We start from the raw sequence: 14,445 nt of genomic DNA on the forward strand, positions 1-14,445 counted from the left end.
GGCCCCAAAAAGAGACATTTTGGCCTAAAATTGAGCTATTTTGGCCCCAAAATGAGGTGTTTTGACTAAAAAATGGGGTTTTTTGGCCCCAAAATGAGCTTTTTTGACCCAAAAATGAGCTTTTTTGACCCTAAAATGAGTTTTTTTGGCCCAAAAATGAGGTGTTTTGGCCCAAAAATGGGCTATTTTGACCCAAAAATGGGGGTTTTGACCCAAAAATGAGCTATTTTGGCTCAAAAAGTGCTATTTTGACCCAAAAATGGGGTTTTTTGGCTCAAAAATGAGCTATTTTGGCCCCAAAATGAGTTTTTTTTGGCTCAAAAAGGGCTATTTTGACCCCAAAATGAGCTTTTTTGGCCCAAAAATGTGTTTTTTCGACCCAAAAATGAGGTGTTTTGACCCAAAAATGAGCTTTTTTTGGCCCAAAAATGGGTTTTTTCGACCCAAAAATGAGGTGTTTTGACCCAAAAATGAGATGTTTTGACCCAAAAATGGGGGTTTTGACCCCAAAAATGAGATGTTTTGGCTCAAAAATGAGGTTTTTTTGACCCAAAAATGGTTTTTTTGACCCAAAAATGGGTTTTTTTGGCCCAAAAATGAGGTGTTTTGGCCCCAAATGGGTTTTTTTTGACCCAAAAATGGGTTTTTTTCGCTCAAAAATGGGGTTTTTTTGGCCCCAAAATGAGGTTTTTTGGCTCAAAAATGAGATATTTTGACCCCCAAATGGGGTTTTTTTGGCCCAAAAATGAGCTTTTTGACCCCAAAATGGGTTTTTTCGACCCAAAAATGAGGTTTTTTGGCCCCAAAATTGAGATGTTTTGACCCAAAAATGGGGGTTTTGACCCCAAAACTGAGGTATTTTGGCTCAAAAAGTGCTATTTTGACCCAAAAATGGGGTTTTTTGGCTCAAAAATGAGCTATTTTGGCCCCAAAATGAGCTTTTTGGCCCAAAAATGGGTTTTTTCGACCCAAAAATGAGGTGTTTTGACCCAAAAATGAGGTTTTTTGGCCCAAAAATGGGGGTTTTGACCCCAAAAATGAGATGTTTTGGCTCAAAAATGAGTTTTTTTGGCCCAAAAATGGGTTTTTTTGATCCAAAAATGGGGTTTTTTGGCTCAAAAATGGGGGTATTTTGACCCCAAAATGAGCTTTTTGGCCCAAAAAATGGGTTTTTTCGACCCAAAAATGAGGTGTTTTGGCCCCAAAAATGAGATGTTTTGACCCAAAAATGGGGGTTTTGACCCCAAAAATGAGATGTTTTGACCCAAAAATGGGGGTTTGGGGCGCAAAAATGGGGTTTTTTGGCTCAAAAATGGGGTTTTTTGGCCCCAAAAATGAGATGTTTTGACCCAAAAATGAGCTATTTTGGCTCAAAAAGTGCTATTTTGACCCCAAAATGGGGTTTTTTTGGCTCAAAAATGAGCTATTTTGGCCCCAAAAATGGGGTTTTTTGGCCCCCAAAATGAGGCATTTTGGCCTCAAAAAGACCCATTTAGGCCCCAAAAAGAGACATTTTGGCCCAAAATGATGTATTTTGGCCCAAAAATGAGATATTTTGACCCCAAAATGAGGTTTTTTGGCCCAAAAATGGGGGTTTTGACCCCAAAAATGAGATGTTTTGACCCAAAAATGGGTTTTTTTGACCCCAAAATGGGGGTTTTTCGACCCAAAAATGAGGTGTTTTGGCCCCAAAATGAGATGTTTTGACCCAAAAATGGGGGTTTGGGGTGCAAAAATGGGGTTTTTTGGCTCAAAAAGTGCTATTTTGGCCCCAAAATGAGCTTTTTTGGCTCAAAAATGAGCCATTTTACCTCAATAAAACCCCATTTTGACCCAAAAAAGAGCCATTTTGGCCCCAAAAAGAGACATTTTGGCCTAAAATTGAGCTATTTTGGCCCCAAAATGAGGTGTTTTGACTAAAAAATGGGGTTTTTTGGCCCCAAAATGAGCTTTTTTGACCCAAAAAATGAGCTTTTTTGACCCTAAAATGGGTTTTTTCGACCCAAAAATGAGGTGTTTTGGCCCCAAAAATGAGATGTTTTGACCCCAAAATGGGTTTTTTTGACCTCAAAATGGGGTTTTTTGGCCCCAAAATGGGTTTTTCGACCCAAAAATTAGGTGTTTTGGCCCAAAAATGAGCTATTTTGACCCAAAAATGGGGGGGTTTTGGCCCAAAAATGAGCTTTTTTGGCCCAAAAATGAGGTGTTTTGGGCCAAAATTGGGCTATTTTGGCTCAAAAAGGGCTATTTTGACCCAAAAATGGGGTTTTTTGGCTCAAAATGAGGTGTTTTGACCCAAAAATGAGGTTTTTTGGCCTAAAAATGAGCTATTTTGACTCAAAAATGAGCTATTTTGACCCAAAAATGGGTGTTTTTGGCTCAAAAATGAGGTGTTTTGACTCAAAAATGGGTTTTTTCGACCCAAAAATGAGCCATTTAACCTCAATAAAACCCCATTTTGACCCAAAAAAGAGCCATTTTGGCCCCCAAATGAGGTGTTTTGACCCAAAAATGAGGTATTTTGACCCCAAAATCAGCTATTTTGACCCAAAAAAGAGCCATTTTGACCCAAAAATGAGATAATTTTGGCCCAAAAAATAGGTATTTTGGCCCAAAAATGAGGCAATTTGCCTCAAAAAAAGAGCCATTTTGACCCAATAAAACCCCATTTTGACCCCAAAAAGAGCCATTTTGGCCCCAAAATGAGCATTTTTTGCCCCAAAAATGAGATGTTTTGGCACAAAAATGAGCCATTTTGACCCAAAAAGGAGCAATTTTAGCCCAAAAAGAGCCATTTTGTCTCAAAAAAGAGCTATTTTGGCCCCAAAATGAGATATTTTGGCCCAAAAATGAAGTATTTTGGCCCCAAAATGAGGCAATTTGCCTCAAAAAAGAGCCATTTTGACCCAATAAAACCCCATTTTGACCCAAAAAAGAGCCATTTTGGCCCCAAAATGAGCTATTTTAGCCTAAAAAAGAGCTATTTTGGCTCAAAAATGAGATATTTTGGATAAAAAAGGGCAATTTTGGGTCAAAAATGAGGGGTTTTGACCCAAAAATGAGCTATTTTGACTCAAAAACTGCTATTTTGACCCAAAAATGAGCTATTTTGACGCAAAAATGAGGTATTTTGACTCAAAAAGGGCTATTTTGGCTCAAAAATGAGCTATTTTGGCCCCAAAATGAGCTTTTTTGGCCTCAAAAAGTGTTATTCTGGCTCAAATATGGGGTATTTTGGCCCAAAAATGAGCCATTTTGACCCAATAAAACCCCATTTGGCCTCAAAATGAGCTATTTTGCCCCCCAAAATGAGTCATTTTGGCCCAAAAATGAGCCATTTTGACCCTAAAAAGAGCCATTTTTTGCCCCAAAATGAGCTATTTTAGCCCCAAAAAGAGCCATTTTGCCTCAGTAAAACCCTATTTTGACCCAAAAAGAGCCATTTTGGCCCCAAAAATGAGCCATTTTGACCCAATAAAACCTCATTAGGCTTCAATAAACACCCCCATATGCCCCCCTATATCCCCCATATCCCTTCTATATACCCCCCATATACCCCCCTATATCTCCCCCCTATAGCCCCTATATACCCTTATATCCCCCCCCCATATCCCCCCTATATACCCCCATATACACCCCCCTATATCCCCCCATATAACCCTATATACCCCATATCCCCCTATATCCCCTATATTCCCCCCTATATACCCCCCACCCCATATTCCCTATATACCCCCATATACCCCCAATATCCCCCTATATATCCCATATCCCCCCTATAACACCCCCTAATCCCCCCCTATATCCTCTATATACCCATATACCCCAGATCCCCCCATATCCCCCCTATATCCCCCTATTATACCCCCTATATCCCCCCTATATCCCCCTATATCCCCCTATATACCCCTATACCCCCTATATCCCCCCTATTCCCCCCTATATACCCCCTATATACCCCTATATTCCCCTATATACCCCATATACCCCCCTATATCCCCCTATATACCCCATATCCCCCTATATCCTCATATACCCCAATACCTCCTATATCCCCCTATATACCACCTATATCCTCTATACACCCCATATCCCCCCCATACACCCCCCTATATACCCAATATACCCCCTATATCCCCCTATATACCCCATATACCCCCCTATATCCCCCCTCCCTATATCCCCCTATATGCCCTCCCTATATCCCCTATACCCCCCTATATCCCCCTATATACCCCTATATACCCCATATCCCCCCTATATCCCCCTATATACCCCATATCCCCCCTATATCCCCCTATATACCCTATATCCCCCCTATATCCCCCTATAAACCCCATATACCCCCCTATATCCCCCTATATACCCCATATCCCCCCTATATCCCCCCCATATCCCCTATATCCCCCCTATACACCCCCCTATAGCCCCCCCCATATCCCCTATATACCCCTATATACCCCCCTATATCCTCTATATACCCCATATCCCCCCTATATCCCCCTATATACCCCATATCCCCCCTATATCCCCCTATATACCCCATATACCCCCCTATATCCCCCTATATACCCCATATACCCCCCTATATCCTCTATATACCCCATATCCCCCCTATATCCCCCTATATACCCCATATCCCCCCTATATCCCCCTATATACCCCATATACCCCATATCCCCCCTATATCCCCCTATATACCCCCCTATATCCCCCTATATACCCCATATCCCCCCTATATCTCCCTATATACCCTATATCCCCCTATATACCCCATATACCCCCCTATATTCCCCTATATACCCCATATCCCCCTATATCCCCCTATATACCCCATATACCCCCTATATCCCCCTATATACCCCATATCCCCCCTATATCCTTTATATACCCCATATACCCCTATATCCCCCTATATACCCCCTATATTCCCCTATATATCCTATATACGCCCCTATATCCCCCCCTATTTCTTACCCCCTCACCTTTACCCCCCCCCACACCCCATTAACAACTCAAGGTGAATTAAAGGACCCCATAAAGATAAGGACCCCAAACCCCATCACCCCATTGGTCGATCCCCTTATCAATTAACGCCCCGCGAGATAATGACGGGCCAATAGATCCCATCCAACCCCTAATTACGACCCCATAAATCCCATAAAACCCCCAATTATGACCCAATAAATCCCATAGAACGAGGAATTACCACCCAAAGGGCACAAAGGGAGGGAAGGGAACCCAAAAGGTCGGTTTCTAACCCCGTTTTGTCCCTATTTCACCCCATTTTACCCCATTTTGACCCTATTTCCCCCTTATTTACCCCAATTTTGCCCCTATTTACCCCATTTTGCCCCTATTTACCCCCATTTTGACCCATTTTGCCCCTATTTACCCAATTTCTGCCCTATTTACCCCATTTTGTCTCTATTTTACCCCATTTTACCCCATTTTGACCCTATTTCCCCTTATTTACCCCATTTTGCCCCTATTTACCCCATTTTGTCCCTATTTCCCTCTTATTTGCCCCAATTTTGCCCCTATTTACCCCATTTTACCCTATTTACCCCATTTTGCCCCATTTTGTCCCTATTTACCCCATTTTACCCCATTTCTACCCATTTTACCCCATTTTGCCCCTATTTACCCCATTTTGATCCTATTTACCCATTTTGACCCTATTTCCGCCTTATTTACCCCATTTTACCCCATTTCTACCCATTTTGACCCTATTTACCCCCATTTTACCCCATTTTACCCCATTTCCCCCTTATTTACCCCATTTCTGCCCATTTTACCCCATTTTGTCCCTATTTTACCCCATTTTACCCCATTTTGACCCAATTTTCCCCTTATTTACCCCCATTTTGTCCCTATTTCACCCCATTTTACCCCATTTTGACCCTATTTCCCCCTTATTTACCCCAATTTTGCCCCTATTTACCCCATTTTGACCCTATTTCCCCCTTATTTACCCCATTTTGCCCCTATTTACCCCAATTTTGTCCCTATTTACTCCCATTTTGACCCTATTTCCCCCTATTTACCCCATTTTGCCCCATTTCTACCCATTTTGACCCTATTTACCCCATTTTGACCCTATTTTACCCCATTTTACCCCATTTTGACCCTATTTCCCCCTTATTTACCCCATTTTCCCCTTATTTACCCCATTTTACTCCATTTCTGCCCATTTTGACCCTATTTCCCCCTTATTTACCCCATTTTGACCCTATTTCCCCCTTATTTGCCCCAATTTTGCCATTATTTACCCCATTTTGACCCTATTTCCCCCTTATTTACCCCAATTTTGCCCCTATTTAACCCATTTTGCCCCTATTTACCCCATTTTACCCCATTTTGTCCCTATTTACCCCATTTTGCCCCATTTCTGCCCATTTTGACCCTATTTCCCCCTTATTTACCCCCATTTTGCCCCATTTTACCCTATTTTCCCCCAATTTTGCCCCTATTTACCCCCATTTTGACACTATTTACCCCATATTTACCCCATTTCTCCCCATTTTACCCCATTTTACCCCATTTTACCCCATTTTGACCCTATTTCCCCCTTATTTACCTCATTTTGTCCCTATTTACCTCCATTTTGACCCATTTTGTCCCTATTTACCCCATTTCTGCCCATTTTGACCCTATTTCCCCCTTATTTCCCCCAATTTTGCCCCTATTTACCCCATTTTACCCCATTTCTGCCCATTTTGCCCCTATTTACCCCATTTTACCCCATTTCTACCCATTTTGACCCTATATCCCCCTTATTTACCCCATTTTGACCCTATTTCCCCCTATTTACCCCATTTTGTCCCAATTTACCCCATTTTACCCCGTTTCTACCCATTTTGACCCTATTTACCCCCATTTTGACCCTATTTCCCCCTTATTTACCCCATTTTGTCCCTATTTACCCCATTTTGTCCCTATTTCCCCCTTATTTACCCCATTTTACCCCATTTCTACCCATTTTGACCCTATTACCCCCATTTTGACCCATTTTGACCCTATTTGCCCCATTTTGTCCCTATTTACCCCAATTTCTGCCCATTTTGTCCCTATTTACCCCATTTTACCCCATTTTACCCCATTTTGACCCTATTTCCCCCTTATTTACCCCAATTTTGCCCCTATTTACCCCATTTTGTCCCTATTTTCCCCTAATTACCCCCATTTTTGCCCATTTTACCCCAATTTTGCCCCTATTTACCCCTATTTACCCCATTTTGTCCCTATTTACCCCAATTTCCCCCTTTTTACCCCATTTTACCCCATTTTTTCCCTATTTACCCCATTTTTTCCCTATTTACCCCATTTTTGCCCCTATTTACCCCATTTTACCCCTATTTACCCCAATTTTGTCCCTATTTACCCCCATTTTGTCCCTATTTACCCCATTTTACCCCATTTTGACCCTATTTCCCTCTTATTTACCCCAATTTTGCCGCTATTTACCCCATTTTGTCCCTATTTACCCCATTTTACCCCATTTCTGCCCATTTTGACCCTATTTCCCCCTTATTTACCCCATTTTACCCCTATTTACCCCATTTTGTCCCTTTTTACCCCATTTTACCCCAATTTTGACCCTATTTCCCCCTTATTTACCCCATTTTGTTCCTATTTACCCCCATTTTGACCCATTTTGCCCCTATTTACCCCATTTCTGCCCATTTTGACCCTATTTCCCCCTTATTTACCCCAATTTGCCCCTATTTACCCCATTTTACCCCATTTCCCCCTTATTTGCCCCAATATTTCCCTTATTTACCCCCATTTTGTCCCTATTTTACCCTATCTTACCCCATTTTACCCCATTTTGCCCCTATTTACCCCATTTTTCCCTTATTTACCCCATTTTGACCCTATTTCCCCCTTATTTGCCCCATTTTGTCCCAATTTACCCATTTTACCCCATTTCTACCCATTTTGACCCTATTTCCCCCTTACTTACCCCAATTTTGCCCCTATTTACCCCCATTTTGTCCCTATTTCCCCCTTATTTACCCAATTTGTCCCTATTTACCCTTATTTACCCCATTTTACCCATATTTACCCCATTTTGTCCCAATTTACCCCATTTTACCCCATTTTGACCCTATTTCCCCCTTATTTACCCCATTTTGCCCCTATTTACCCCATTTTGCCCCATTTTACCCCTTTTTACCCCATTTTACCCAAATTTTGCCCATTTTACCCCAATTTTGCCCCTATTTACCCCCATTTTACCCCATTTCTGCCCATTTTGACCCTATTTCCCCCTTATTTACCCCATTTTACCCCTTTTCTACCCCATTTTACCACCATTTACCCCCATTTTACCCCATTTCTGCCCATTTTGACCCTATTTCCCCCTTATTTACCCCATTTTGTCCCTATTTCAGCCTATTTCCACATTTTACCCCATTTCTACCCATTTTGACCCTATATCCCCCTTATTTACCCCATTTTGACCCTATTTCCCCCTTATTTACCCCATTTTGCCCCTATTTACCCCATTTTGCCCCTATTTACCCCAATTTACCCCATTTCTGCCCATTTTGACCCTATTTCCCCTTATTTACCCCAATTTGACCCTATTTACCCCCATTTTGCCCCTATTTACCCCATTTTGCCCCTATTTACCCCATTTTACCCCATTTCTGCCCATTTTGACCCTATTTCCCCCTTATTTACCCCATTTTGACCCTATTTCCCCCTTATTTACCCCATTTTGTCCCTATTTACCCCATTTTACCCCATTTCTACCCATTTTGACCCTATATCCTCCTTATTTACCCCATTTTGCCCCTATTTACCCCATTTTGACCCTATTTCCCCCTTATTTACCCCAATTTTGCCCCTATTTACCCCATTTTACTTCATTTCTGCCCATTTTACCCCTATTTACCCCATTTTGACCCTATTTACCCCATTTTGCCCCTATTTACCCCATTTTGACCCTATTTCCCCCTTATTTACCCCATTTTGTCCCTATTTCCCCCTTATTTACCCCCATTTTGCCCCATTTTACCCCATTTTGCCCCAATTTTGCCCCTATTTACCCCATTTTGCCCCTATTTACCCCATTTTACCCCATTTCTACCATTTTGTCCCTATTTCCCCCTTATTTACCTCATTTTGTACCTATTTACCCCATTTTGACCCTATTTCCCCCTTATTTGCCCCATTTTGCCCCTATTTTACCCCATTTTACCCCATTTCTACCCATTTTGACCCTATTTCCCCCTTATTTACCCCAATTTTGTCCCTATTTACCCCATTTTGTCCCAATTTACCCCATTTTACCCCATTTCTACCCATTTTGACACTATTTACCCCCATTTTGTCCCATTTTCCCCTTTTTTACCCCATTTTACCCCATTTTACCCCATTTTACCCCATTTTACCCCATTTTACCCCATTTTGACCCTATTTACCCCATTTTACCCCTATTTACTCCATTTTGTCCCTATTTTCCCCTATTTACCCCAATTTTACCCCATTTTACCCCATTTTGACCCTATTTCCCCCTTATTTACCCCATTTTGCCCCTATTTACCCCCATTTTGACCAATTTTGCCCCTATTTACCCCAATTTCTGCCCATTTTGACCCAATTTCCCCCTTATTTCCCCCAATTTTCCCCCTCTATTCCCCCCCTTATTTCCCCCATTCCCCCCCATTTCTCCCACCCACACCCCAAAACCCACCATTTTTAGTAGGTGTGTTTTAACCAAAAACCCCCATTTTTAACCCAAAAACCCCCATTTTTAACCCAAAACCCCCATTTTTAACCAAAATCGCCCATTTTTACCCCAAAATAGATGGGCAAATGGAGCAGGTTGGAGGTTGTGCTGAGCGTCCTGTTCTGCGCCGCCGTGGTCGTGGCCTGTGTCCTCATTGGGGTCCTGGCCACTAAAAAGAGTGAAAATGGGGGCGGTAAGAGGGAGATTTTGGGGGAAAAATGGGGGATTTTGGGCAAATTTGGGTGGAAATGGGGTAATTTGGGGGATATATGGGGGAGTTTAGGGGGAAATTGGGGGGAAATTGGGGGATATTGGGGATATTTAGGGGGAAATAGGGGAAGGAAATGTAGGGGAAATATGGGGGAATATGGGGAAATTTGGGTGGAAATTGGGGGATTTTGGGCAAATTTGGGTGGAAATGGGGGAAAATGGGGAAATTTAGGGGGGATATGGGGGAATATGGGGGGAAATGGGGGATATTTAGGGGGAAATAGGGGGAATATAGGGGGAAATAAGGGGGGATGGGAGCGGTAAGAGAGGGGATTTTGGGGAAAAATGGGGGATTTTGGGCAAATTTGGGTGGAAATGGGGGAAAATGGGGAAATTTAGTAGGAATTTGGGGGAAATTGGTGATATTTAGGGGGAATTTGGGGATATTTAGCGGGAAATGGGAGAAGGAAATGTAGGGGGAAGTAGGGAGGAAATGGGGAAATTTGGGGAAAAATAGGGGGATTTTGGGCAAATTTGGGTGGAAAATTGAGAAATTTAGGGGGAAATTGGGGAAATTTGGGTGGAAATGGGGGAAAATTGGGGAAATTTGGGGTTATTTAGGGAGAAATTGGGGGGAAATTGGGGGATATTGGGGATAAATTGGGGATATTTAGGGGGAAATTTAGTAGGAAAATGGGGGAAATATGGGAAAATTTGGGTGGAAATTGGGGGATTTTGGGCAAATTTGGGTGGAAATGGGGGATTTTGGGGAGCGTCCTGTTCTGTGTCGTCGTGGTCGTGGCCTGTGTCCTCATTGGGGTCCTGGCCACTAAAAAGAGTGAAAATAGGGGCGGTAAGAAGGAGATTTTGGGGGAAAAATGGGGGATTTTGGGCAAATTTGGGTGGAAATGGGGGAAAATGGGGAAATTTAGGGAGAAATGGGGGGAAATACGGGAGGAAGTAGGGGGGAAATATGGGGGGAAAATGGGGGATTTTGGGCAAATTTGGGTGGAAATTGGGGGATTTTGGGCAAATTTGGGTGGAAATGGGGGAAAATGGGGAAATTTAGGGGGGATATGGGGGAAATATGGGGGGAAATGGGGGAAATTTGGGGAAATATAGGGGGAAGTAAGGGGGGATGGGAGCGGTAAGAGAGGAGATTTTGGGGGAAAAAATGGGGGATTTTGGGCAAATTTGGGTGGAAATGGGGGAATTTAGTGGGATATTGGTGGAAATATGGGGGAAATGGGGGAAAATATGGGGGAATTTAGAGGGAAAATAGGGGAAATGTAGGCGGAAATTTAGTAGGAAAATGGGGGAAATATGGGGAAATTTGGGTGGAAATTGGGGGATTTTGGGGGAAAAATGGGGGATTTTGGGCAAATTTGGGCAAATATGGGGGAAATATGGAATTTAGGGGGGATATGGGGGATATTTAGGGGGAAATGGGGGGAAATGTAGAGGGAAATACGGGGGGATTTTGGGGGAAAAATGGGGGATTTTGGGCAAATTTGGGTGGAAATTGGGGATTTTGGGCAAATTTGGGTGGATATGGGGAAATTTGGGGTTATTTAGGGAGAAATTGGGGGGAATTGGGGGGGTTTGGGGGAATTTAGAGGGAAAATAGGGAAATGTAGGTGGAAATTTAGTAGGAAAATGGGGGAAATATGGGGAAAATTTGGGTGGAAATTGGGGGATTTTGGGCAAATTTGGGTGGAAATGGGGGAATTTGGGGGATATATGGGGGGAATATGGAAGAATTTAGGGGAAATATGGGAAATTTGGGGATATTTAGGGGGAAATATAGGGGGAAATAAGGGGGATAGGAGCGGTAAGAGAGGAGATTTTGGGGGAAAAATGGGGGATTTTGGGCAAATTTGGGTGGAAATGGGGGGAATATGGGGATATATGGGTGGAAATGGGGGAAAATTGGGAAAATTTGGGGTTATTTAGGGAGAAATTGGGGGGAAATTGGGGGATATTTGGGATATTTAGGGGGAAATAGGGGAAGGAAATGTAGGGGGAAATATAGGGGAATATGGGGAAATTTGGGTGGAAATTGGGGATTTTGGGCAAATTTGGGTGGAAATGGGGGAAAATGGGGAAATTTAGGGGGGAAATGGGGGAAAATTGGGGAAATTTGGGGTTATTTAGGGAGAAATTGGGGGGAAATTTGGGGAGAAATGGGGATAAATTGGGGATATTTAGGGGGAAATTTAGTAGGAAAATGGGGGAAATATGGGGAAATTTGGGTGGAAATTGGGGGATTTTGGGCAAATTTGGGTGGAAATAGGGGAAAATGGGGAAATTTAGGGGGGATATGGGGGAAATATGGGGGAAATGGGGGAAATTTGGGGAAATATAGGGGGAAATATAGGGGAAGTAAGGGGGGATGGGAGCCGTAAGAGAGGGGATTTTGGGGGAAAAATGGGGGATTTTGGGCAAATTTGGGTGGAAATGGGGGAAATTGGGGGATATATGGGGGATATGGGGGAAATGGGGGAAAATATGGGGGAAATTAGAGGGAAAATAGGGGAAATGTAGGGGGAAATATAGTAGGAAAATAGGGGAAATTTAGGGTGAAATATGGGGATTTTGGGCAAATTTGGGTGGAAATTGGGGGATTTTGGGCAAATTTGGGTGGAAATGGGGGAAAATGGGGAAATTTAGGGGGAAAATGGGGGAAAATTGGGGGGAAATTTGGGGAAATATAGGGGGAAATATAGGGGGAAATAAGGGGGATAGGAGCGGTAAGAGGGAGATTTTGGGGCAAAAATGGGGGATTTTGGGCAAATTTGGGTGGAAATGGGGGAAAATGGGGAAATTTAGGGGGAATATGGGGGAAATATGGGGGGAAATAGGGGAAATTTGGGGAAATTTGGGGAAAATTTGGGAAAAATGGGGGAAATTGGAGGAAATTTATGGGGAAACTGGGAAAATAGGGAGAAATTTGGGGAAAAAATGTGAGAAAAATGGGAAAATTAGAGAAAAATTGGAGAAAAATGGGAAAATTTGAGAAAAAATGGATAAAAATGGGGAAAAATTGGGGGAAATTGAGAAAAATTTGGCAAAAATTGGAGAAAATGGGAAAATTTGGGGAAAAATGGATAAAAAATGGGAAAAAAAATTGGGAAAAATTGGGAAAAATTGGGCAAAAATTGGAGAAAAATGGGAAAATTTGGGGGAAAATGGGATAAAAAATGGGGAAAATTTGATGGAAATTGGGCAAAAATGGGCAAAAATTGGAGAAAAATGGGAAAATTTGGGGAAAAATGGGATAAAAAATGGGGAAAAATTGGGGAAATTGGGAAAAAATGGGCAAAAATTGGAGAAAAATGGGAAAATTTGGGAAAAATTGGATAAAAAATGGGGGAAAATTGGGGGAAATTGGGAAAAAATTGGGCAAAAATTGGAGAAAAATGGGAAAATTTGGGGAAAAAATGGGGAAAATTTGGGAAAAATTGGGCAAAAATTGGAGAAAAATGGGAAAATTTTGGGAAAAATTGGATAAAAAATTGGGAAAAATTGGGGGAAATTGGGAAAAATTTGGCAAAAATTGGAGAAAATGGGAAAATTTGGGGAAAAATGGGTAAAAAATGGGGGAAAATTGGGGGAAATTGGGAAATTTTGGCAAAAATTGGAGAAAAATGGGAAAATTTGGGGAAAAATGGGATAAAAAATGGGGAAAATTTGATGGAAATTGGGAAAAATTGGGCAAAAATGGGCAAAAATTGGAGAAAAATGGGAAAATTTGGGCAAAAATTAATTAAAAATGGGGGAAAATTTGATGAAAATTTGAGAAAAATTGGGGGTAAATTGGATAAAAATGGGTAAAAATGAGGTAAAAAAAGTCAATTTTGAGCTGATTTTACCGTTTCTTGCAGAATTCGCCCCAAATTGCCCCAATATCCAAATATCCCAAAGGATCGACTGCATCCCGGATTTAGTGGCCACTAAGGTGAGAAAATGACCCAAAATCGGCCTTTTTTAGCCCAAAAATTACCCCTTATCAACCTCCCTTATCAGTTCCATTGGGGTCCCTTATCAACCTTTGATATTGATAAGGGAGCCCTTATCACAAGGCTCCCATTCATTGCCCTATTAATTAAAGGGGGAAGATTTTGGGGTAAAATGAGGCTAAATTGGTAAAAAAGAAGCCAAAAAACGCCATTTTTGGATGTTTTTAACCCAAAAACACATCAAACTCTTTAATTCACCCCATAAAACCCCATAAAAGCCCATAAAACCCCATAAAAACCCCAAAAAACACCATTTTGGGGGTAAAAAACACCATTTTTGGGTAAAAAACACCATTTTTGGGGTAAAAATTGACAATTTTGGGGTAAAAATCCACTTTTTTAGGGTTAAAAACCACAATTTTGGGGTTAAAAACACCATTTTGGGTTAAAAAAACACCATTTTTGGGTAAAAAACCACCATTTTTGGGGTAAAAACCATCATTTTTGGGGTAAAAATCCACAAATTGGGGGTTAAAA

The 14,445-nt window shown here is 41.8% G+C and overlaps 1 protein-coding gene across 1 annotated transcript in view; it reads left to right on the top strand.

Annotated features, from left to right (window-relative positions):
• Window positions 1-5,185: 5,185 nt before the first annotated feature.
• LOC107307407 (maltase-glucoamylase-like) overlaps window positions 5,186-14,445 on the top strand; it is a 122,424-nt gene continuing 113,164 nt past the window's right edge. The window contains exons 1-3 of the mRNA XM_085534532.1: window positions 5,186-5,248; window positions 9,818-9,932; window positions 13,834-13,907. Of these exons, the coding sequence (XP_085390658.1) occupies window positions 9,818-9,932; window positions 13,834-13,907 (189 nt within the window). The 5' untranslated portion in view covers window positions 5,186-5,248. The remainder of the gene's footprint in view (window positions 5,249-9,817; window positions 9,933-13,833; window positions 13,908-14,445) is intronic.

This window comes from Coturnix japonica, unplaced genomic scaffold (genome assembly GCF_054131305.1).
Source record: "Coturnix japonica strain WE unplaced genomic scaffold, WE-NBRP24 Scf084, whole genome shotgun sequence".
Classification (NCBI taxonomy): Eukaryota; Metazoa; Chordata; class Aves; order Galliformes; family Phasianidae; genus Coturnix; species Coturnix japonica.